General features: G+C 55.1%; 1 protein-coding gene across 5 annotated transcripts; it reads right to left on the bottom strand.

The window, feature by feature from the left end:
* Nucleotides 1–1,370: 1,370 nt before the first annotated feature.
* On the bottom strand, nt 1,371–21,974 carry Nr5a1 (nuclear receptor subfamily 5 group A member 1). 5 transcript variants are annotated; one of them, XM_075986059.1, is made up of 8 exons: nt 19,199–19,599; nt 18,318–18,460; nt 18,114–18,230; nt 17,875–18,016; nt 15,236–15,864; nt 9,822–9,941; nt 7,983–8,130; nt 1,371–2,934 (listed from the first exon to the last, which is right to left on the bottom strand). In XM_075986059.1, exons 2-8 carry the CDS (start codon nt 18,444–18,446, stop codon nt 2,687–2,689), a joined length of 1,533 nt encoding a protein of 510 aa, XP_075842174.1. In that variant the 5' UTR covers nt 18,447–18,460; nt 19,199–19,599; the 3' UTR covers nt 1,371–2,686. The 5 variants fall into 5 exon arrangements, with proteins under 5 accessions (XP_075842174.1, XP_075842175.1, XP_075842177.1 ...); XM_075986060.1 differs by lacking the exons at nt 18,318–18,460; nt 19,199–19,599 and adding an exon at nt 21,783–21,974; XM_075986062.1 differs by lacking the exons at nt 18,318–18,460; nt 19,199–19,599 and adding an exon at nt 20,059–20,665.
* Between the last annotated feature and the right edge of the window lie 1,177 nt (nt 21,975–23,151).

Below are 23,151 nucleotides of genomic sequence, written 5' to 3'. Positions count from 1 at the left end.
ATTACACAAGGGATCGCATCATATCATCTGGTTAAGACAGTCTTCTTTAAGCCTGGGCATGGCCCTGGTACAGGCACAAAGCAGGAGAGCAACATCTTTGCTGCCGCCTCACTCTTTTCATGGTTGTTTCAGAGACCCTGGGTGGACCAAGTGTGGCTCTAGATTAGTTTGGTTAAAAAGGGAGGGAAAGTGGAAGTCTGCCCAGAGGCTGGGTCCTTCCTAAACTGTGTGAATTGGCTTTGAAGAGCAGATCCAACAGGAACTGAGGTGCTGGAGCAAGGAGGCAGGTGTTGACCTGGCTCACTGCTGCCACCTAGTGGGATGGGAGGGAGAGGACTCATCAGCAAGTGGGGTGGGGGACAGGGTAGAGAAGGTTGGAATCTGGTTCCCCACACTGTTGGAGAAAAGCTCTCCACCCCTGCTGGAGTTACTGCAAGGACAGGGAGCTGAGGGAGGGCATATGTGAGGCGTTCATGGAGTAAGTGCCCTTTCAATACGGGGTTAGAACTGGCGTGGCAGGGTGGAGCTGAGACTCCAGAAAGTCACAGCGTTTCCCAAGCCTTGTGCATTCTGGGGTCCTAGGTACCCTAGGAGGTGGGATCTAAAGCCTAGCAGTGCCTGCTCTCTCTACACCCTGGGCTCTCCAACCTATCTTCCTCCTCATCTTTAAAAGATATTTCAATGCATATAGTATTTTATATATATATATTTTTTCAACATATTTAGATCATATCCACCTTCCACTGCCCAACTCCTAGGACTCCCTCCACATCCCCCTCCCAGCTTTGTCTTCCTTAATTTTTATAACCCAGTGAGTCCATTTAGTAAGGCCTGTATGCACATGGATGCAGGGCTCTCAAAAGGGCACTGGAGTATGGGTAGCCTCCCAGAGGTCACATCCCTAAAGAATCTGACTCTCCTCCAAGAAACCATTGACAGCCAATAACTCCTGAGCCAGGAGTGGAGAGTTCATGAATTCATCCCCATCCATGTTGGACCATTGACTGGCTTCATCTTGGGCAAGTCTTTGTTCATGTGTGTGTGTGTGTGTGTGTGTGTGTGTGTGTGTGTGTGTTTGTGTGTGTATGTGTGTGTCTATGTGTGCATGCACGCAGTGTTGACATACGTAACATAACATACAGGCCAGAGGACAACTTATGGGAGTCAGTTCCCTCCTTTTCCATGGGGATTCCAGGACTCAGGCCAGTTGGCCTGCTAAGCATGTTTACCCTCTGGGTCATTTCAATGGCTCCCCTCCCCAGAAGTTTGAGCTGAACACCACTTTGATGGCAGACAGATCATTGTCACCACCCAGAACCGACCCCAGGGACATCTTGCTTCAGAATGCAAATTCACAAATGCTACTGGAAACTAATTGCAAAATTTATTTCAGGGCTGCAGGGGTGCTGGGCTTGTAAGGGCACTTCTTGTTTCAGGGTAGTGGGTCTTGGCCTTGGCAGGGACACACATTTCAGGGGCGCAGGTGGTGTCTGAGTCAGGATGGTGGAAGGCAGGAGACAGCCTTGTCCAGCTGGGCAGGCTAGCATAAGCTGTAAGTCTGACATGAAAGCAGGAAGGGCAAGGGAACCCCAGTCTGGAACAGAGAACGGCGTAGGCCTCTCCCCTCAGTGCCTGGCCCCGCGGAATGACTTTCAGGATGTAGAGAGGCCAGCTTCAAGAGTTATGGCAAGGGATCCAAAAGGATAGAGTCATGAGAGACTCCTCGGCACTGTCCCCATCTAAAGACTCCTGAGTCCTCCTAGGTCCCCGTAACCCCCACGCCCCCGCGGGGACTCTAGGCCACTGCCGGTCTCCTGCTGCTGTCCTAGTAGAGAAGGTGGAGGGCAAGCTACAGCTCTCTCTGGAGTGAGCAGGGTACACAAAGATGAGCGGGTGCCACCTTGACTCTTGGAAAGAGATACCAGGAAAACTTTGGTGCCCTCAGTCTGTCTTGGGCTGTTTCTCTCTCACACACCTTCCAAGGACTGTCCAGCGGGAAAGGAAAAGCAAATACCAAAGAATCTTGGTGACGGCAGCCCGGCAGGTAAGCACCAGCCCAGCCGGTAGTGACTGGGCGGGGCCAGGGCAAGACTGTTGACTCCACCAGACTCCGCCCCCCTAGGTCACAGCTGGGAAGATGGTTACAGCAAAGCCTTTTTTTCAGGGAATGGATCAGAGTTAGACAGGTGGAGGGCTGGAGAGGGGTCTTTTCTTCGCCCTCTAGGGAAAACAGGCCCTACCCAATTTAGCAGACTCAGTGTACAGCAGTGGACTTCCTTCTCTTCTTCGGAGGAAGTCTGGAGACCCCCCTCCCCTGCCCTGCCTCCCATTACAGGAGAGAGGGAAAGGATGACCTCTGACCCAAGAGACGTCAAGGTCCACCAGGGAATCCCAAACCTCCTTCCTGGACCTGGACCTCAGATTCCAGGAAAGAAGCTGGGGGCGGGTGGAAGGAGTGGTTAGAAGCCACCTCTTTGGGGCACTCTAAGTGGCAGATCCGTGCCAGTGGCTGGTGAGGGCAACCTGCCCCAGGCAGACCCTGCCCATCTTTGCCCGCCATCCCAAACACACAGCTCTGGAGCTCAAGGGCAGGGGCCTAGGGGCAGGGCTCCCGGATCATCTAATGCAATGAGTCATTTGGAGGCAGTGGTATCCCTACCTACTGCCTGCCGCCAGGTGCCCAGGCTCAAGTCTGCTTGGCCTGCAGCATCTCAATGAGAAGGTTGTTGCGGGGCATCTCGTTGCCCAAATGCTTGTGGTACAGGTACTCCTTGGCCTGCATGCTCAGTGCCCTCACCTCCACCAGGCACAGTAGTAACTGCTGGAATTTGTCCCCGCAGTGCGGGTAGTGACACAAGGTGTAATCCAGCAGGGCGGCGTTGGCTTTCTCCTGGGCATCCTTCACCAGGCTGTGGTTGTTCAGGAATTTCACATCTGCAACAAGAGCAGTCTGTCACTATGCCGTTACCGCAGCTGGGCTGACACTCACTAGTGTTACAAACACCACATTCCCAGGGGATACCAAACCCATGGTGCAGAGACCGCCATGACCTTCTCAACGGCAACCTCCCTATTTCCACCCTGTGGCCACCACACCACCACTGACGTCACTTTGATTAGTGCCCCCAGGTTTGTCCTTGTGTTTTTTGTGATTTTTTTCTTCCTTCTCGTTCTTTCTTTCACTATCTCCTCGGCTGGCCTGGAACTCACTATGTAGACCAGGCTGGCCTTGAACTCAAGAGATCCAACTATTTTTCCCTGCCTCCCAAGTGGATTAAAGGCATGTGCCACCACCCTAGAAAATCCATTTTATCACCAGTATGGCCACCACCATCACCAACCACTGAACTGTGGCACTAGCCCCATCGTCACTGCTGCTACCACCAGGGACAGCTGGCAGCCACCAAGATCAGCAGCAGCAGCGGGTGCATTGCTCTCCATTTTCTCCTCTGTAAAATGGGATGCACTGGTCCCTCCAAAGACGTGAGAAAGCACATCAAAGCCTTCCCGTGGCCATCACCGCTGGTCCCCGGCATCACTATCAACCTCACTGTCAAAAGGACCTGTCTTGGGGGTCAGGCCCATGAGTACTCTGCAAAGCCCTGCAGGGCTCTGGGGTCAGCTTCTTTGCAGCACTGTTCATGGTGAGAAAGAGGGGCATGGGTGGCTGTGTGCCAGTTACATCTGCGGAGCTGTAGAATGGGCAGATGTGGAGCACATGGCAGAGCAGAGTGGGAGGTGAAAGACAACAGAAGTTCGCAAGGCAAAGCCATCTACGTAAGTTTAAAATGACGCCGACCATGACCTGGCACACGCAGCCCTGGTTCTCTCTCTGTGCAATCAAAAACTGGAAGAGTGGGGCACGGACGGGCCGCCTAGCTCACCAGCCTTCCCCACACAGACATGCTCTGTGAGAACAATGGAGCCCCTGAAGCCGTGGTGAGACATGGAGGGTCAGCCACTGTGAGAGGGAGAGGAGCAGGTGGCTCAGTGGACCAAAAGTGACTGGGGCTGCTGTGATCGGTGCATCCTTGGGCCTTAGTCCTGGGCTAGACACAAAAGAGGTCTTTGGAGTCGGTTAGGAGTAGCCGCCCTGTGAAAAAGTGCCTGCCTATTCTGCAGAGAAGGGGGCTGGAAATGGGGTGTTTGGGCCTTTTTCCTTGCCACTCAAGCCCATCACAGCTCCCAGACTCTGTTAGCTCACGCCCTGCCTAGAGGTTTAACATCAGCCCCCAACCCTCAGAGCCTACCCTGGTCTCCCTGAGCCGTAGCTTCCCGGATGTTGGAAGATGGGTCACTCATCTGCTGTGCTCCCTTGGGGCACCCCAGTCTTTCTACTGTGGGGGAGTTGGGCCAACATGTGCTCTCAGCCCTCTAATCCCTCTTAACACCCACTGCGCCAAGAAAGCTGGGGTGCCTGGCAACCGTGATCCTCAGCCGCCCCCAGCACAGCCGCTGGGGCCTGTGTTGTCCAAAGATGGATTTAGGGAAACCGGAGCTGGGCCTGAGTCGTATGGCAGTATTTGGCAGCTGACCTCCACCCCGGCTCCCGTCACCCTCCAATACGTGAGCCAGGGTCATTTTCTTCCTCGCCTCCCTGGAATAGCCACCAGGTCATGAACCATCTTCATGTACTTTAGGAAAAAGCTCCCTTTGGAGAGCTGCACCTAGGTCTGAGCCCTGTCCCTTCCCTGCCTCCATGCCCCTGTACAGGGAGACCTACCCAGCTCTACATAGCAACCTGCTCCCTAGTAGCCTGGCCAGCTTCAGTACACTTACAGGCGATCCTAGGAAGCCATTCCACCAAGCTGATCGAAGCAAGAGATGCCTACTGATCCCATATGCCTTTGCCTCGATCCCTTTCCCACCACCACCCGTCATCACCCCAATACTGTCCTTGGGCTAGTCTGATTGGCAGTCATAATAGGAGAAAGATGGGATCTATCTCAAAGATAACCAGAAGGAAGAGCTGAGGAGGAGGAGGAGGAGGAGCCAGGGTGCTGCTCAGATGGTGGGGAAGGAAGGGACGGGGACACCAGGGCCGAGGCCTTCTTGGCTTTACCAGGATTTACTGTTCTCAGCAACAGCATCAGGGACTCAGGATGGCAGTGGACTAGAAGGGGGAGGGTGCAAAACAAGGGCAGCTTCAGGGACAGCCTCTCTCCCAGAGGGCCTCTGGTCTCTCAGGCCCCACAAATGAAGACCTCCATGCCCTTAGACCTAACTTCTCCCTCACCAAGAAACCACTTCCCATACCCCCAGTTCCCAGCTTGTCACGGAGAGATGGAATATAGTCACATACCACTGAGTGTGGTACCTTTGCCCCTCAGACCCAGGAACAGCAGTCCCACAACCTGGACACTCAGCTCTGCAGCCAGAGGCCCCTTCCGAACCTTAGTTTATCCCTTCTATAAGATGGGGCAGGTCAGGATCAAGATCCTCACTGAGCTCCAGCCTGAGGCTTGAGCCTGCAGACTACATCCCTGGAGGCGGAGGTGAGCGGGAGATGGCACCCCACCCTGGGAGTAGCCGCTAGCTCCATGAGCTGGAGCCCCCCAGGATCTCAGAAAAGCCCCCTTTTCACGGTTTAATTGAATATTTGAATAATCCTTTCATTCCAGCAAGGCATAAAGAATGTTGTCCCAATAGCAGTGACTCAGGCAGGCGCCCCCGCACACAATGGCCCCTCGAGTGGCACTGCTATTCAGTCCGTCTTTTGTTGGCTTGGAGCAGTGGGTAAATTGCAAACGCTTAAGGGAATGCTGCCGTGCGCCTCAATGGGAATCAGGAAATCGAATGTTAGGTCAATCCATTAAGCTTCGATTAAGTCCTCGGTGGAACAATGCCGGCCGGGCCCATCTTCATAAACACTGCGATTGCCAGGAGAGAGGCACTAATTTTAATTAAGCCTCCTTACCTGCCTCTGAGCTACCCGAGATGCTATTTAGACGCCAAATGGCACCCTTCTGCAGAGACAGGCGAGAAGGAGGCGTGTAGAGGGGGACGGGGTGGGTGAGTGGGTGGGTAACAGTCACTGCCTGAGGTTCAGGCTGCCCAACCCAGTGCAGTGATGCTGAGGGTTCCACAAGCAGGCTGACTGGAAGTTCAGCCCTGCTTTGAGTCCCAGTCTCCTTGAAAGCTCAGCTCTGATGGGGAGTCCTGTGTTTAACATCACCCAGGTACAGGTGTTGCCTGCTGCAAGGCTCTGGGCTGTTCGCCTACCATCTGACCCCAGGCTTCTGCTAGAAGGGCCCCACCTTGTATGGTGAATGCAGATGTGAGGTGGTTGTGTTATTTCCAGAATGGGAGCCATCCCAGAGGAAGGCCACGCAATAACCATGGCCACGCACAGTTCAGCCCCTATGCATCCTGGCCTCATCACTACCCTTTCCTCTCCCATAACTTCCAATAGACTGACCCTTCCGTTTGTTTCACCAGGACTCTCCTATTCACACGGCAAGGTTCAGCTCAGATGGATCCACCTCATCCTGCATCCAGACCAAGCAGAGTTGCCCTAACTCTGCTCACCTCTCCCAATGTGGAATCTCATGGATCCTGTGATCCAGTTTGCCTCTGTCACACTCGTTCTAGGCTCCAGGAAGTTAAGGTTCCAGGATCACTGCCTCGACACCCCCATCCTCACCCAACTTCAGACCCACTAAACTCAACCACCATGGCCAGACCCGAGTCCCCGTGCCCAGAGACAAGAAAACCATGTGATAAAAACCGAGCCCGTAGCCTGGTTTGTCCGTTCACTTTGCTCTCTGGCTCATTTGTTTATGGCCTTAATAAGGATGATTAAGAAGACCATCAGCGCACACTTCCAAGGGCCAAGACTGTGGTAGAACTGTCTCATTATCCTTGCAGCACGTCAAGAACACTTACAGCTGTCATTTCACACAGGGAGAAACAGAGGCTCAGAGGGCGAATGACTTGCTCAATACACAAAGCCAAAGAGACCAGAATTAAAATCCAGGCAGCCAAGCCCTTCCACAGGCTTTTCCTGCCCTCCCCACCATAGCCCTGATCTCTCCAGGTTATAAGAGGTAAAGTTAGCTTGTGGGGGAAGGCTGAGAAGCTTACAGGGCTGGGAGGAGGAGCCTGAAGTCACCTCAAAGGAAGCCAAAGTCACTCTGGACCTAGTACCTTTGGTTATTCGGGGAAAGGGGAAGGCGGGTCCCTTTTAAGGGAGCAGCAGTATGCATGGCTGAAGCTCTGACTGTACTGATAGCTCCTCTCTGCCCAGCACCCTCCCAAGTCTGATCAGGGCCCCTAGCCACGTGGTCATGGCAAGTAGCCCAACTCTACCTGAACACTGGGCTTCCTTACAAGTTCCCTTCTTCCCTCTACTTCGAAACATTTCCTATTCCCCAGGAGCATCATTGCCAAACTGCCGCAAAGACATGTCTCCATTTTGTCTGGTTTCGATCCCATAGCTGGTCCCTGCTGAAGAACCCTCTTCCCAAGTCATCCACTAAGGCTCTTCCAGGCTTTCCGCAGCAGGACTCAGGTTCTCTGAGGCACACCCTCCTAGTTGCTAGATCTCGCTGCTATGCATTCTACCCTTCATAAGCCACTTGCTGTTTCCCTAACAGGAGCTGGCTCTGGGAGCAGCAGTTGGGATCTTTCCCATTTGCTGTGCTGCCCCCAGACCCTGGCACCAGGCAGATATTCAGCAGGTGTCTGTAGAACAGGTAAAGGGGACCCAGTAGTTCTCAGAGTTAGGGAAAGTAGGGACCCCAGGATGGGAGCCAGGCAAGAGAGTCCTGAAGGCAGCAGACATTAAAGTGTCCTGGGTGCACGGAGCAGAAGGGTCCTCACCCCACAAAAGACAAACACTAGACTCCCTGCCCCACAGGAAGCAGCCAGGCCCTAACTGTGCCCCTTATGCCACTTACTGAAGGAGGAGCCTCATCCCTTGGGCTTTCTGAACACAGTGGCCCCCAGTGTCTTTGGCACCCTCTACTGCAGAGGCCACTCACCGAGGCTGAAGAGGATGAGGAACTTGAGACAGACGAACTCCTGGCGGTCCAACTGCAGCGCATGCAGCTGTAGCACTAGTTCCTGTGCCCGCAGCACCAGGCTGTGAAGCAGGGAGCCAGCCTGCACCGCCACTGTGCTCAGCTCCACCTGCACCGGCAGAGAGTGGGTCAGGGAGGGGGCAGAGGTGAAAGGGCATGGGGCAGAAGGCTCTGATCAGGGACTTGGCACTGAGCCTCAGGCCTACCACGCTGAAGGCCATTTTGCCAGCTTTGTTCCACCTGTTGGCCTAAGCTGAGCACCTTTGGCGGCAGTGGAGCAGGCACCAGGCAGCAGGAACACTGGAGAGCTGAAGGATACTTCATTCACAAAGGGCTGCTGCCAGCCCAGTTGTGAGAACTGTTCTTGTACAGCTAACTGGGGCAGGGGAGGGGGCAGCGGGGTGGTTCTACCTGAGTGATCACCAGATAGGTCCCAGTCTATTACCACAGCACTCTCTCTTTCTCTCTCCCTCTGTCTCCACACACACACACACACACACATGGCTGTTACCTGCTTGCTGAGGCTATGGCACTCATGTCTGCACACACACACACACACTGAGGCTATGGCACTCATGTCTGTACACACACACACACACACTCACACACACACACACACACACTGAGGCTATGGCACTCATGTCTGCACACACACACTCACACACACACACACACACACTGAGGCTATGGCACTCATGTCTGCACACACACACACTCACACACACACACGCTGAGGCTATGGCACTCATGTCTGCACACCCACGCCACTCCTGCCCTTCACCATTCACAACAATGCAGACACACCTGCACATGTACTCAAGCTTACACAGTGGCAGGAAGTCATGGACACCCACGCATCTCTGTATGTGCAGAGTCACACAATCAGACATAGGTGTGTGGGTACACTCAGGACGTCCTCACTCATATCCCAGATCTTGTATTTGCGTTTCTGTCACCCAGAGTCACCACTGGAGACTAGTGTTCCCATTCCTGCTCCAAAGGCCTGAGACCTGGGCGGTGAGAAACCAGGTTGAGGACACAGGTCCTGAGGGGCAGAGGTAGGGAAGCAGGGCCAGTCTGCATTTCATTACAACATCCACTGTGCCCACTATTCAGCCTGTGTCCCCTCTTCTGTCTCCAGTCTTCTTTCTCCCACACACTCCCTGTGTCTCCTCTCCCATTTGCGGGCTGTCTTCTTTAAAGGTGTCTCCAGACCCAGCCCTTTGGGCTCCTTCACCTACACCCACTAGCAACCCCAATGTCCCTCCTGTGGGGGTTCAGGAACTCTCAAGCCTTCTCCATGCCCTCCCACCCCCGCCATGGTATATTTTCTATTTAAAAGGTGCCAAATTCTGACTGATCTCTCGCCTTTCACCCTCTCTTTCATTCATTCGTGATTTGTTTACTCGCGTGTTCATCGTTTATGAGAATGGAGAGCCCACAAGTCTTGCCTGCTCACCAGCAACCCCATCTCACACTGCCCAGCCCACAGGTCCCTGGCAGTACTCTGAACCCTTCTCAGAGTCCTCGATCCTATTGCTTCTACATGTGGGAGTGCAGACTGCCACCCATCCCTCCGGCACCAGCTAACCGACTCTGCCTTATTTGGGGAGATCCAATCCCCCTGTGATGTCCTATAAGGGCCTTCCCTGGCCATCCCACACTCTGGATCCTCAAAGGTTCCAGAACACAGAGAGGTCTGGCCAGTGTATGTCCCCAAATTTGGAATTCAGGGTGTGCATAGTCAGCTTGGAGAGGTCTGGGACCATGCAGTGCCGGGGATTAGAACAGTTCAGTCACCTCCTGCCCAGTGACCAGCAGGATGCTGTCCTCCTTGCCGTACTGGACCTGGCGGTAGATATGGTCCAACACCAGCAGCTCACTCCAGCAGTTCTGCAGCAGTGTCATCTGGTCAGCCACCTGCAGGGAAGAGCCACGCACAAGTCCAGCTGGGGCCTGGCCTTCAGGCCCTTCAGAGTCTTAGATGGGTCCCAGCTGCCCACCTGATTACTTTATTGGGGTCCAAGGAGGGCATCTTTCAGGTCCCAGCTCTGTCTCTCACAAGCTCTGTGACTTACACATGTCCCAGGGTCTTTCTGGGCCTTCATTTTCAAAATGGTTCAGTGATTCAAGTGTGTGGAGATGACCGGTCCCGTATCGCACACCCAGTAAACCTCAGAGATCGAGGTCTAATACTGCGAAGACCAGCCCTCGTCCCTTGTGCTGTTGGCCTGGGGAGGACCTGTGGCCACAGCTACCCTAAAAAGGACCCTGGGGGAGCTGCGGAGGTGTCTAGGCTAAGGGCTGCCTGGCGCATGGCCACCTCAGCGGTCCACAGCAATAACCAAACAATGACCAAGGTGGATCCTAACCATCAGGGTGTATTGGGCCTTGGGCCCGGAAGAGGACAGCTCCTGTTGAGTGTCCCCCAACTCTGGGGGTAGCTGTATCCTCCCATGGAAAGAGCAGATGTCCCTGACAGGAGCAAGTCCTGCTTAGAACCGTGGCAAGTGGCAGCCAGGGACACGTCATCATCCTCTTATCCCCCCCTGCATACCCAATCTCCCTCCCTACCCTTACCTCCCCATCCTCACTTCCACTCACCTCCTTTTCCCCACCCAGCCCAAAGCCTTTCTTTTTAAAATAATCCTTTTACATTTACGTGTGTGTGTGTGTGTGTGTGTGTGTGTGTGTGTGTGCCACAGTACATGCCGAAATCAGAGGACACCTTGTGGATGTTGGTTCTCTTCTTCTGCCATGTGGGTTTCCCAGCCCTCCCGGACCACGCATGACAATGGCTACTAACCCTGACTACCAGTCTTGCTGGGTTTGCAGTTATCACTCATTTTACAGAGAGAAGGAACTGAGCACTGAACTTAGCCAAGTTACCTAAAGTTGCCCAGTTGAGTGTGGCTCCAGGTCCATTCTCTCTACCGCCAGGATAGAAACAACTTTCCCTTGCCGCCCTGTCCACCCAGGGCTTCAGAGTCTCCTATAGACTGGTTCCCTGAAGCCCTTCTCAGCCCCTCTTTCTCACCACCTTTTGGAACTGGGTTGGCAGCAATCCATGCCTGTCTTCCCTGGTACTTGGGCGTGTGCAAGGGCAGGACTTGTGTTCTCCACATCACTGCTGGTCCCTCAGGCATCAGTGAGAGGTGGGTGAAGGTGCACATGACCCATAAAACATTCATCTCTACCTCAAACCAGACCCAAGAAGAGATGACTAGACATAAGAACTAGCCCTGTCCTCTGGGATAGCAGCCTTTCCCTCTTCTGTGGGCCTCCACGGGCAGATGGGGAGAAAGGAGAAGGCGGATGTGCTGGCTAGTTCTATGTCAACTTGACACAGTCATCCAGAGGAGGGAGTCTCAAGTGGGGAAACGCCTCCATAGGCAGGCTCATAGAGAATTTTCTTAATTAGTGATTGATGTGGGGGGAACCCACCACCATTGTAAGCTGGTGGTCCTGGGTTCTATAAGAAAATAGACTGAGCAAGCCGTGATGAGCAAGCCAGTAAGCAGCTCCCCTCCATGTTCTCCACATCAGCTCCTGACTCCAGGTTCCTATCCAGTTTGAGTTCCTACCTTGGCTTCCTGTAGTGAACTGTGAATCAGGATACGTTAGTAAATAAACCCTTTCATCTCTAAATTGTTTTTGGTTATAGTAACCCTAAGAGAGGGTCAAAAAGAAAGAGCAGCCCGACAGTCATGCAGGCTCCTCAGGACCCTGTCAGCTCACTACGGCCCCAACACGCAGTGCAGGAGACCTGTATGAGGGACCTGTTTCTGTCAATCCTTACCATCTCCTTTCTGTCAAGAACCCAGGCCATTGTTTGTGCTGAGCCCATCACTGTCAGAACAGAGAGCCAGCCTCTGCGGGCTGCTCCCCATCATCAGACAGGACCATGTAGGTGATACCGGGTAGGGAGATCTTGGAAGATCCTAGAAGACCTTGAGAACTGCTGGGTGCCTGGGTGGCAGCAAAGTAAAAAGAGGCCCATGTGGGTGACCCAGAAGGAGTCCAGGCAGGGCTGGGATGCTCCACCCCCATCTCACCAAAGGAGCAGATACCCTTGTGCCCAGATGGAAGGAAGAAGCGGGGCAGGAGAAATGATAAAGAGGAACGTTAGGAGATAAGCAGACTGAGCCTTGGCAGAAGGCAGAGGGGTCACAGTGACCTGGGTACCCAGCTCTGGAGCACACTCTGCCCAGACCTCAGGCCTGGGGCTGGGTGGCCCAGCATGTGGAGGCTGGTCGGCCCTGGGCTGCGATGTGGGCACTATGCTGAGCTCTCCAAATCTGAATTTTAGCCCTTTACCTGGCTGTGCACTTCCCTCAGCCCTCTTTTCCTGATCTGTGACTGGAGAGGGCACCTCCCTCTTCTGCATATCTTCACTGCATAGAAGATCTGTATCAGCCCCAAAGGTTCTGAAGAGCATGCTAGGCTCCATCTTTTCCTTGGCCAAGCAAATTTTCCTGCCATTCCTATGCCCACCTCTTCCTGTGGGTGGGGAGATGGACACATAGACATCCAATTTCAACACTCACGGCGACTGTCAGCCCCCTCCACAAGAAATCAATGTGTAAGCGTGTCTCTCAAGCCAAAGATCCGGTTTCCACTTCCTATTGCCACCTTGGGAACAAGGTCATCTGCAGTTCTGGTTTGGGGTCCCTGGCCAGCCCGGCCCGTCTGTTGGGCCCTCCTCTGGCCCACCACAAATCTTTGAGCTTTGACACTGCAGTCTACCTCCAGGAAGGGTATTGATGGCACTGCATTGACCTCTCCCTCAGCAGCCTCTCTGGAGCCCCTGGGGTCTGATCAGTCTGGCAGGCAAGGCCAACAAGCTCAGTAATTCTTCAGGGTCTGACATGCCATGGCTGGCCATGGCACACTGCTGGCTGAGCAATTGTTTATCAGCCCAGTACTGACAGACTTACTGTGTCTCAATAAACCATCTATCTGAGCGATTATCTGCTGCCAATGGGGCTCCCTGGGGGGAGGCAGCATGGAACACTGAGGGGAACAGATGTCAAGATGAGCTGCTATCCCCTCCTCCAGTCTGCCCTTCACGGTGACCATGCAGAGCACCTGGTGAAGGCAAGTCTACCATGCTTCAGGTAAGAGTTGGTATACTACCAGGGCCAAAGTGTGCACCCTTCATGCTACAAAGGGGCAGACCAGAAAGGGAGGGGCCGACTCCACTGATGGGACTTCCTGTGTACTGAGCCACATGTCAAATTCTTTACCTGTTCTAGCTTACCTGGCCTTACAAGCCTCTAGAGAAATATTAAGCCCTTCCCACCTTACAAATAAGAAAACGGGCCAGAAGAGCAGACTTACATGCTAAGTCCTCCAGGCTGGGTGCCCTGACCTGTCTCTGAGCATCTCTGGAGATCTTTGAAGCCCTCAGATGCAGCAGCACTTTCCCACTGATCTGATCTCCAGGACCCACAGTCCACACATCCCCTCTAGCTTCCTGGTCCAGGTCATTCTCCTGTCTCAGGAGTCACCCAGGCTCAGTGCCACAGAGTTCCTCTCCCATCACCTAAGATGCATCCTGCATGGAGACAGACAGCGGCTAATGTGTCACGGCGAGAAGCACCTCACTGGGTGTCCTTGGCTTTTATGACCTGCATGCCTGGGTTCTGCGTCACAGACCCGGCAGCCTGGGGAACCATGGGTGCTGCAAGGGCTGGGTTTGGGCTTCTTTCTCTGCAAGGCCCCTCACAAACAGTGCTGACGGTGGCTAGGATTCCTGGGCTCCTTCACAGGTTCTGGGAAGGGGAAGCAGGAAGATTTGGGCCACAGAGAAGCCAAAAGCAGGAAAAAACACTCAGCAAGACTGGGACAAAAGCCCTTCCCATCCTGCGTGACCTGGACCCCCTACACCAGGAAGGCAGCCAGAGGAAGTGCCCCGCCTCTGGATCCAGAGTCCTGGAAAGCTGGGAATGCTCAGCTCCTCTTACTCTCTGTGCAGGGGATGTCTGCAGTGTCTAGGGGTGGGGGTGTCATCTTCCAGAGCACTCAGCCATGAATACAGGACAGGTGGGAGGACCCATTATCTGACCTATGTTCATCTCCTACATCAGTTGGCCTAGAAGAGCCAGCAAGAGAAGTCACCCAAGACAGGGACATGGCATGTCCTTGGCCATGGCAGGCCCTCCACAGTGAAAATGAGAGCCATGGTCATCAGTTCCTAACTCCCAGGGTCCTCTGGGTTAAATAAACCTTGGGGTGCCCCTATAGGGCTCAGAATGCTCATGCTTCCTCTTATTCCCCTCCATGCCAGCCAGGCAGTGCCCCGTCCATCTGGCCACATGCCCAGAGGAAGCCCAGGCAGAGTGGCGTCAGCACTGACGGTCGCTCAAGGCTGCAGTGGCTCCAACAGGGAGGGCAGTGGCCCTGCTGTTTATAGCTAGCCTTAGAACAACCAGGGGGGCTTGACCTAAGAGGGTCAGGCTTGAGTTGTACCCACACCAGCAGCAATAAGGCTTGGTCAAGATTCTGTAGTCTTGGAGGAGGTGAACGTAAGAAGTCAGCTCTCAGGCCTTAGGGTCTTCACAAGACCAGATGAATGCCTGGGAAGTTCCTCCTATGTCTAGCCTCTGCTCCTCCTGCTATGTCTCCACTTTCCTTAGTGTCATGTGCACTAACTCTAGTTTAAAAAGGCAGTTCAAAGAAAGGATTTTCTATCTAGTTGTTCTGCATTTGCACGTTTGTGCATGCACACACATGCGTGTGCACACACCCACTTTATCACAGGGACAGCAGTTCCTTCACTTCAGCCCACAAACACCCAAAGTCATAGACTTAGAGCCTCATTTATGACAGTTGAGGGTGGCAGGGATCGGTGTGCTTTCTGAATGAATGAGAGGATAGGATGGCTGGACCTACTTCTGGCATAGGCTGGCAATTCGGGGGACAAGACAAGTGTTTTGAGGGAGCTCAGGGTCTCCTGTATTGGAACCTGAACTGGGAGGGAAGCAAAGGCTCGAGGAACATGGAGGTACCAAAAGACCTCAAGTCACAGAGGGGACGTAGGAGAGACAGGGAGAGGGATGGGCAGGGGGCAGTGGGCTCCAGGAAGCTGCAATGGCTCCTGTGGTAGTACCTCTCCAGACACTGCCTGAAGCCATTGGGTAGGACTGCCCATCCAAAGGGCAGCCGAGGGGAGTGGCTGGAGCCAGGGCCAGGGGTCTGTGGGGAGTACCTACCTCCAGTTCCTTGAACACCATACACCTTCGTGCCCAGTCGACAATGGAGATGAAGGTCTGGTCAGCCATCCTGCAGAGGAGGCTGAAGTGCGCTGGCTGGTCAGAGTGACTTTTGCTTGGCTCCTGCAGGCAGCCCACTATGCGGGCACGCACCTGGTCCTCCTCTGGCTCTAGCTGCAGCAGCTGCAGTATGAGCTCGGGTACGTTGGGCCCTCCTGAGAAGGGCTCTGGATAGCTGTAGGGTGGCCCTGGCTGCTGAGGGGGGCTGGCATAGGGCTCTGGATACTCAGATTTGATGGTGCGGTTAGAGAAGGCAGGATAGAGGTAGCCAGCCAGAGGCCCATGGGTACCAGGCACAGCCATGGGCAGAGCTGGGGCTCCAAAATCACCCAGTGGCCCAGTGGGTGGGCCAGAGACCAAGGCCTTGGGCTCAGGGGCATGCAGGCCAGGGGGTAGCATGTAGTCCGGAGGGGGAGGGGGCGGCGGGGGCACCCCCATCGGGGGTCCAGTCTCCAGCTTGAAGCCATTGGCCCGAATCTGTGCTTTCTTCTGCTGCTTCAAGGCTCGGTCCCTCTTGTACATGGGCCCAAACTTGTTCCGACCGCCCCTCATTCGATCAGCACGCACAGCTGTGAGCAAGAGCAGTCAGTCGGCTTCCACCTTCCCAACTACTTCTCACAGATTTTTCCCGAAAGGATATATCTGTGTCTCTGACACACACACACACACACACACACACACACACACACACACGCCGTTCTTCACCTCCACTCAATGACCTCCTCTGCCCACAGGTGAGAGCCATAACCTTAGCTTGGCATTCCAGGCCTTTCTCCACCTCCTTATCTTTCTCCCCTCCTCCCTACTCCTTTGTTCCTCCACTTAACACACTTTCTCACCCACCTTGCCCTCAATTATTGGTTCCCTCTGCCTGGAACCCTTTTCTGACTCCCACATCTCCTGTCTTATAGCATAACCCAGTGGCCAGGTTGCCACCCCCAGGAAGTCCAAGAGTTCCTGCAGACAGAACCTCCTGTCCTGTCCCATAGTATACCTCAGGCTGAGAGCACCTGGGGCTCAGCTCTGGGCTCATGGGCCCAGCCTAGGGCCTGGCAGGGAAATGTGAGGAAAGGGGGCCCTAGCCTGCTTTGCTCACCACGGGGGCCCAGCTACTTGCTGGAGCCTCCTTAGTTCTGTCTAGCTCCTGGTACAAGATGATGGGGCTTCCCCCGCTGCCTTCTACTCTGGAGCCTAGTTCAGTGTTGGAGAAAGGGACCTATTTTGCTGACCAGATGTTTTTATTCTGGCCAAGAATGTGTCACCGGCCAGACTTAACAGGTGCATCTCTGCAGCTTGAGTGTGGCTCCAACCCCTGCTCAGACAGGACCCCACCCAAGCTCTGAGGGAAGGGAGAAAGTTGGAGAGAGGGGTGGTATTTCACAGAACTCAGGGCTTGGGAGCCTGCCCGACACAGACCTTCTTGCAGGGAGGCGGCCATTCTGCTTTGCTCCCTCAGGCTGCCCCAGAGGCTTCTGCCACCCACGATCGCTAGCTCTCTGCCCACTCAGGACCTGGAGGTAGGCATGGTGGTTCCAGGCACAGGACAGGGTCCCTCCTTCAATCTGAGTCCTTCTCTAGGTCCCACAGCTCTCCCAGCCTTTGCAGCCTTTCCTGCAAAAACTTTAGCCAACAGCTGCTCTCTGGGCGCTCAGCCCGACTGGGGCCAGCGGGGTAGAAGCTAGGACTGTCCACTCTCTGAGCCTGAGTCTCTCCTGATGGACCATTGCTGTCCTCTCTGGAGCAGAGATAGGGAACAGGGGTAGGGAAGAGGCAAGGATAGGCCACTGTCCCCCTCCCTTCCCCAACCTTCTCAGAGCTGCACTAAGAATGCATGGGAAGGAATCTCAATTCCTGTGAAACTTAAATGCCTGGACAGATAGACAGATGCACAGGGTGGCCAGTGATGGACAAATAGCAGCAGAGAGTGTGATAATAACGACAATCACAGCTATCCTGCCGAGTATTTGCCCTCACAGCAGGCAACTCCAGCTTTTTGTAAACCCCCAGTCTTCCCACCGACACAGGACAGGCATTACTTTTTAGCTCATTATTCAGATAAGGGCATCTGTAACTCAGAGAGGTTAAGGTATTTGCTCAGGGTCCCCAGCCTACAATTGAATAAGCTGGAATTTGAATATTCAAGTTATTGAGACCTTCGACTCTGGCTAGTGTGGAGATATATAGGGTGGCCCCTCACAAAGTGGGTCTGTTGGGGCTCTGCTCTGTCCTGGAGAAAGGCTCACTCCCTAGTGAGGGAGGAGGAGGGAGTACTGGGTCTCAGTATGCTATCCTTTACTGGTAATCACCGTGCCTCAGACTCCTCATTCCTGGGATTGCAGGCTGGCCCACCGTGCGGGAAGTCTTTTGATATTTCGGAACTGAGCCCAGGCAGGTTCTGCCTGGGAGGGCTCTTCTGGTGCTTGTCTTCCCTGCAGAGCTGGGGCCCTAACGTCGCACCAAGGGGCCAGTCACCTGGATCCAGAAACTATGCCGCTTTCCCTTCAGCCCCTCTCCCAGGCCCGCCCGCGACTCCCTGGGGCGGTCAGCAGTCAGGGGTCCCGGGTGTGCAGAACGCGCACCTTCCAGGCGCATGCCCACCGTCAGACACTTCTGGAAGCGGCAGAAGGGACAGCGCTTACGCTGCGTCTTGTCGATTTTGCAGCTCTGACTCTCGGTGCACGTGTAATGCTTGTTGTTCTGGACTGTGCGCTTGAAGAAGCCCTGTGCGAGAGGAAGGGAGTGAACGCCAGGTCCCGACCCTCGGTCACTATCCGCACCCCTGCTACCTGCAGCTTAACCCTTCCCTGCTCGCGCTTACCTTGCAGCTCTCACACGTGAGCAGCCCGTAGTGATAGCCCGACACCTTGTCACCACACACCGGACACAGCTCGTCCAGGTCCTCGTCATACGAATAGTCCATGCCCGCGGCGTCCGCCTGTGGAAGGAGGAGCGGATCAGCACGGGCCGACGGCAACTGGCCTGGGGCTGCCCTGGTCTGTGCGCCCGGGAGGGCCCACAGCACCGGTGTGGTGCGGGGGTTTTCGAGCCGCATCCCCGCGCCGCAGCTCAGCCACCCGCCGCGCTCCAGTGCTGCTTCCACGCCGCCTCTGCCGCACCCGATCCGGGACTCTCTGATTCGATGCGTTTCCATTCTGATTCGTTTGTCTGAAAACAAAACCCCGATTCTGAGAAAATCAGATAGGTTCGGGCGCGGGGAAGACGGACGCCAAGCAATCGGGGTGAAGTGGGGCGTGCAACTGGAGTGGTCTGGGGGCTTGACAGAGACCTGAGGCAGAAACAAGTCTAGAGAGACCCCAGCCGATAATGCTCAACGGAGAAAGGATCCTGGGCGAAGGAGAGAGGAATGCCGAGCTAGAGACATTGGGAGAGATTCCTAGATGGTTGGTTGATAGATACTGGTTGGTAGAGAGATACTGATAGATGGTAGATTATGTAGATGGATGATAGATAAATGATAGGTCAGATAGATGATGGACAGATGATGATCGGTGACCGACAGATGGTACAAAGATGGTAGATAGTAAATAGATGAAAGACCAATGCTGGGTAACGAAAGAGACGGGATCAGAGGTTCGGAGTGACAGACTCAACGAGAAAACCCGTGAGACAGAGAGACAGAGACACAGGGAGAGGCGACGAGAGACATCCCTAAGGAGACGGAGACAGCAAGAGTGACAGAGACAAGGACGGAAAACCTGGAGAGACGGAGGTGCCCAGTGAGAGGGTCGGGGACCTGTAGACAGACTCTAGGCGGGCGGCGGTGCGGGCAGCGACCTCCGAGGTGTGGCCTGGTGGAGGGATAGGGGCTGACCCTGAGAGGCAGAAAACCCTGTAGCCGGGCCACTGGGTCCGCAGACAAAGCCGCGCATCGACGGCACCCACCAGCGAGCCCGGGACGTCGGGCCGGCAGCAGGAGTGGAGGGCGCAAAGGGGTCGCGGGCGCTGGGCTGAGACCTTGGGCGGAGACGGCGCGGGCGTCCAACAGAGATTGGGGTGCAGGCTGCGGGAAACCTCAGGCGGAGAGTCCAGATTCCGAGAGCCGTAGCCTAGTACGGCGAGAGCCGTAGCCTAGTACGGCGAGAGCCAGCCGTACGACGGCGTCGCCCACTCAGGCCGCTCCCGCGAGCAGCGCCCCGCACCTTTCGGCCGCGCCGCCGCCTGCAATGAAGCCGCACCCGGGCGCAACGCCACCCGCCCGCGATGACGGCCACTTGGGCCGGGGGCGGGGAGACCGGCCCGCTCTGCCCCCGCCTCCCCGCGCCCGCCGCCCGCGGGGCCGCTCGAGGCGCACCTGGGACCCGGGCCCCTCCGCCGCACTGCGCGCTGCGCGAACCCGCCGCGCGGGGCCGGGGTGGCCGCTCTATATGCGCGCGTGCGGTATCCGGGGGCGGAGGCGCGGGCCGCGTCCTCCCCACAGATCCGCTTGGCCTTCACTCTCACCCCCCCTCCCGCCCTCCAGCCCCAGTTCGGTCCTCCGAAACCCGCGAATTCTAAGGGAATTAGGGACCCCGAACACCCCGGAATCCGGTCAGGCGTCGTGCGTCGGGAAGCTTCGGGCCACAGCCTACGCAGAGAGAAGGCGAACTCCCGTTTGCTAGTCCAGTTTAGGGGTGACCAGGGCCAAGACGGGAACGCTGGTCGTTTTGCGGTGGAAGTGTGTTTTGTGTGGAAGTGGCTAAGGGGACGTGGGTAAGTCACGAGGCCAAGGTAGAAAGTAAGCTTTCGAGTTGACATTTGCTTACTCAGGCTGCAAGCACCCACTCCGGCTCTGTTTCTTAATCCCAAGTCAGGTGCTCCCAGAGGGTGGCTGCGGATGGACGAGTGATGCGGTGGAGTGGGTAATAAGAGTTGGGGTGAACCCCATTTCTGCGAGTCTCCCTCAGGATGCTCGTCTGGAAATGGGAAACGTGATCATCCCACTCTGCAACATCCCTAGGTCTGGTAAGCAGCCTGAGCTCCAAGGGCGCAGAGACCTAAAAGCAGAGGCGGGAGCTGCACCCTTGTGCCCCTGTGAGCTCTCTTCTAACTAAAGCGTAGGGGGAGGAGGAGCTCCCGGCAGTCGAGGGTGAGATGGTAGAGCGGTCGCTCTGAGCTGGAAAGATCCACCAGACCACACGGCTTTTCAAGTTAGTTAGCTGAGAGAGCTTGAAGAGGCCTGATCAATCCCGCCCACCCCGCTTGGCCACCAACGGTGGAAGACAGTGCTGGGGGCTGGACATGAACACCAGAAAGCCGCAGTGGGGAAGCACAGAAGTTATGCCTTGGCAGAGCCCACCGGTCCAAAACTCTGTGTGGATCTCACCCGGTGGCTCAGGCTTCTGTGGATGCTGAACTAGGGTGCTCGAACAAAGCTGAAGACCCACTGCAGCAACCAGAGTCGTTCAGCCGGTGGAGGGAGGCACGGAATCTGACCGACTTGGCTGTCCTGTCCTAGCTCAGGCAAGTCACTTCCCTCCTTGGGAAAAAATCCGGTCCTACAGACCAGGGTTCCTGGGTAAAACTGTGTGAATGAATCTTGGAAGGAGAGAGAGCCAGAGGCTGTCAGGCCCTGTCCTCACACCCGAGAACCCACAGCCTGTGTTGTAGAGCCGGGGATGGGGGTTATATGAGATTATGAACAAATCCCCTTCAGACAGGAACCCTCAGAAAGTGAAACTGGGGAGGAAATGGGGTTCAGTGGCAGGACCACACCCAGTGTAAGGCTCTGCGTTCATTTCTAGCATAGCAAACACACAAACACAAACAAAACAAAAGCCACAAAATACACCAAGCCACCTAGGCCAGTAGGCAGCGGGAGTGAAGGAATGGGGGTTGGGCTCCTGAGTAGGCACGCTAGGGTAGAGCCCACTAGGGGCCTCTTGGATAGTGTGGGCACATCCTGGCGGGATGGGGGATGGGCAAGAAGCCACCCCACCTTTCTGCCTCGACCTCAGCCCTTTCCCCCAGGGCTTCCAGATTGAAAGCCATGGTTCCACTGAACCCTTAATTCACCCCATATACCCCTATAGTGACTTACAGCCCTTCATCCATCTACCTAAGGAAGCAAAGTAGACACTGGCCCAGACTGACAGCAGAAACACAGACTTACATCTATGGAGTCTCAGATACCTTCATAGAGGCAACCCAGACACTCAGGCAGCAAGATGCCAAGACTGGAAGATCAGCCCGAGACCCTCAGGACAGTCACAGAACACCACACCCACAGGAACACACCTCTAAGACACCGGGGGCCACCCTCAGAGCCCACTAGATCTGTTGCCGTAGGCCTAGTTCCTCCTAATAAACCCTAGGGAAGATGAGGGGCACTGTAATGAGAAAATGATCTGGGGAGACCCCTGGCCCTTTCCCTGCCCAGAGTGGTGGGCACTGGCCCTTCTGTAGAACAGGCAGTGGCTAGTCCAGGCCCCAGTGAGGTGCTGAGAAGGGAGGCTGGCCATTAGAGGCCTGGGCCCTGGCCCTCACTTACTGAGCGGAAGGAGAACTCTCAGCCGGATGAGGATGGACACTGGGCACCAGGGTCCTGGTGGAGAAGCTCCCAGGGCCCAGGTAGGGCAGTGGTGAGCAGACCGTCAGGAACTTCTTCACCCAGCAGCAGGCGGGTAGCGGGCGGACAGCAAACTGGCCCTGTCCGATAGTCCTCTTCTCCTCCCCGTGTGGGTGGGGGGGGCCACCGGAGGCCCAATTGGTCTCTGCCCCCACGTGACTCTGCAGGCCTCTCTCCTCCTTTGTTGGTGTTTCTCTTCATTTAGGTCTATATCTTTTTCACTCTCCTAAAAGAAAAAAATACCTCTATCTTTCTGGGGGCCCTGGGCGGGGGCAGAGGCCAAGGCACTGGGGAGGCCTTGGCCAGCTGCTTGTCCAGGCCACTGTGGGAGCCTGAGGCAGGGACCCCACGTAGGCGGGTAGGCAGCCGCTTGTTAGCGACTGGGTGGGAGTGGGACCTGATTTACGGGCTGCTCCCTCACAAGGCTGCAAGTCTCTCCTCTTGAATGACTTCCTCCCTGGGTGTTGACCTGGACACTACTTGGTCCAGCTCGTCTCAGATCTGAGTGTGGAGTCAGAATGGCTGATGGGGAGGAATGGCATAGTGGATCCCAGTCAGGTGGGGCTCATGTGGCTTTTGATTATGGCTTCTCTGAATATCACTATGTATTGGGAGCTGCAGATACGTTCTGAGGCCATGCCAAGACTGCTGGGCCAGGGGTGTGGTTACAGGGACTCCGGACTGGGCTATGTGGGTACTCAGGCCGGTAGGAAAGGAGGTATTTTTTAATATACAAGGCTTTTTTTTTTTTTACCTTCTCTGCTTTGCCTTGGATATCCCTGTACACTTTTTTCAAGTCCATACAAGTCCTGGACTGGCCTGGTCCTTTTGGGTCCAGATTGCTGAGCCCTGCATGGTCCTCTATCCCACACCTCTCTGTTCATTCCTTCTTCATCTCCAATAGACTGTGTGCTTTGTGAGCCAAGCACTGTTCTGGGCACTAGGGGAGGCTGTGGTGAAGAACAGGGAGTCTGTCTCAAGAGGATTTGCAACCATTTGTTCTGGGGAGTTGCTTAGGGCACAGGGCCACAAAGTAGGGAGAGAGAACTCCCACTCCACTTGAAGAAACAGGCAAGTCTCCCGAAACTTTTCATTTATGTAGCTCTGGATGACAGGGACTTTTCTAGATAACTGAGCCAATTGGATTTAAAATCTAGAGTGTCTTTTCCTTATGTTACCATTTAGTTCTTTGCTGCTTTTGTGCTCTGAGACAGTGTCTCATTATGTAGCTCTTGCTGGTCTCAAACTTCCCAGCCACTCCCTTGGGAGTGCTGGGAGTATAAGCCTGCGC

Source organism: Microtus pennsylvanicus, chromosome 9, assembly GCF_037038515.1.
Source record: "Microtus pennsylvanicus isolate mMicPen1 chromosome 9, mMicPen1.hap1, whole genome shotgun sequence".
Lineage (NCBI taxonomy): Eukaryota > Metazoa > Chordata > Mammalia > Rodentia > Cricetidae > Microtus > Microtus pennsylvanicus.
The sequence above is the reverse complement of the archived record's forward strand: the minus strand, read 5'-3'. Positions and strand labels throughout refer to the sequence as shown.

Bases quoted from the DNA above. Each gene is read 5' to 3' on its own strand.
- Nr5a1 (XM_075986059.1), bottom strand. From the start codon at position 18,446: ATGGAAACGCATCGAATCAGAGAGTCCCGGATCGGGTGCGGCAGAGGC. The intron at 18,231-18,317 runs GTGCTGTGGGCC...CTCCTTCCACAG, and splicing joins AAAACCCCCGCACCACACCG to GCGGACGCCGCGGGCATGGA. The intron at 8,131-9,821 runs GTGACTGAACTG...CTGCCGGTGCAG, and splicing joins TGCTGGTCACTGGGCAGGAG to GTGGAGCTGAGCACAGTGGC.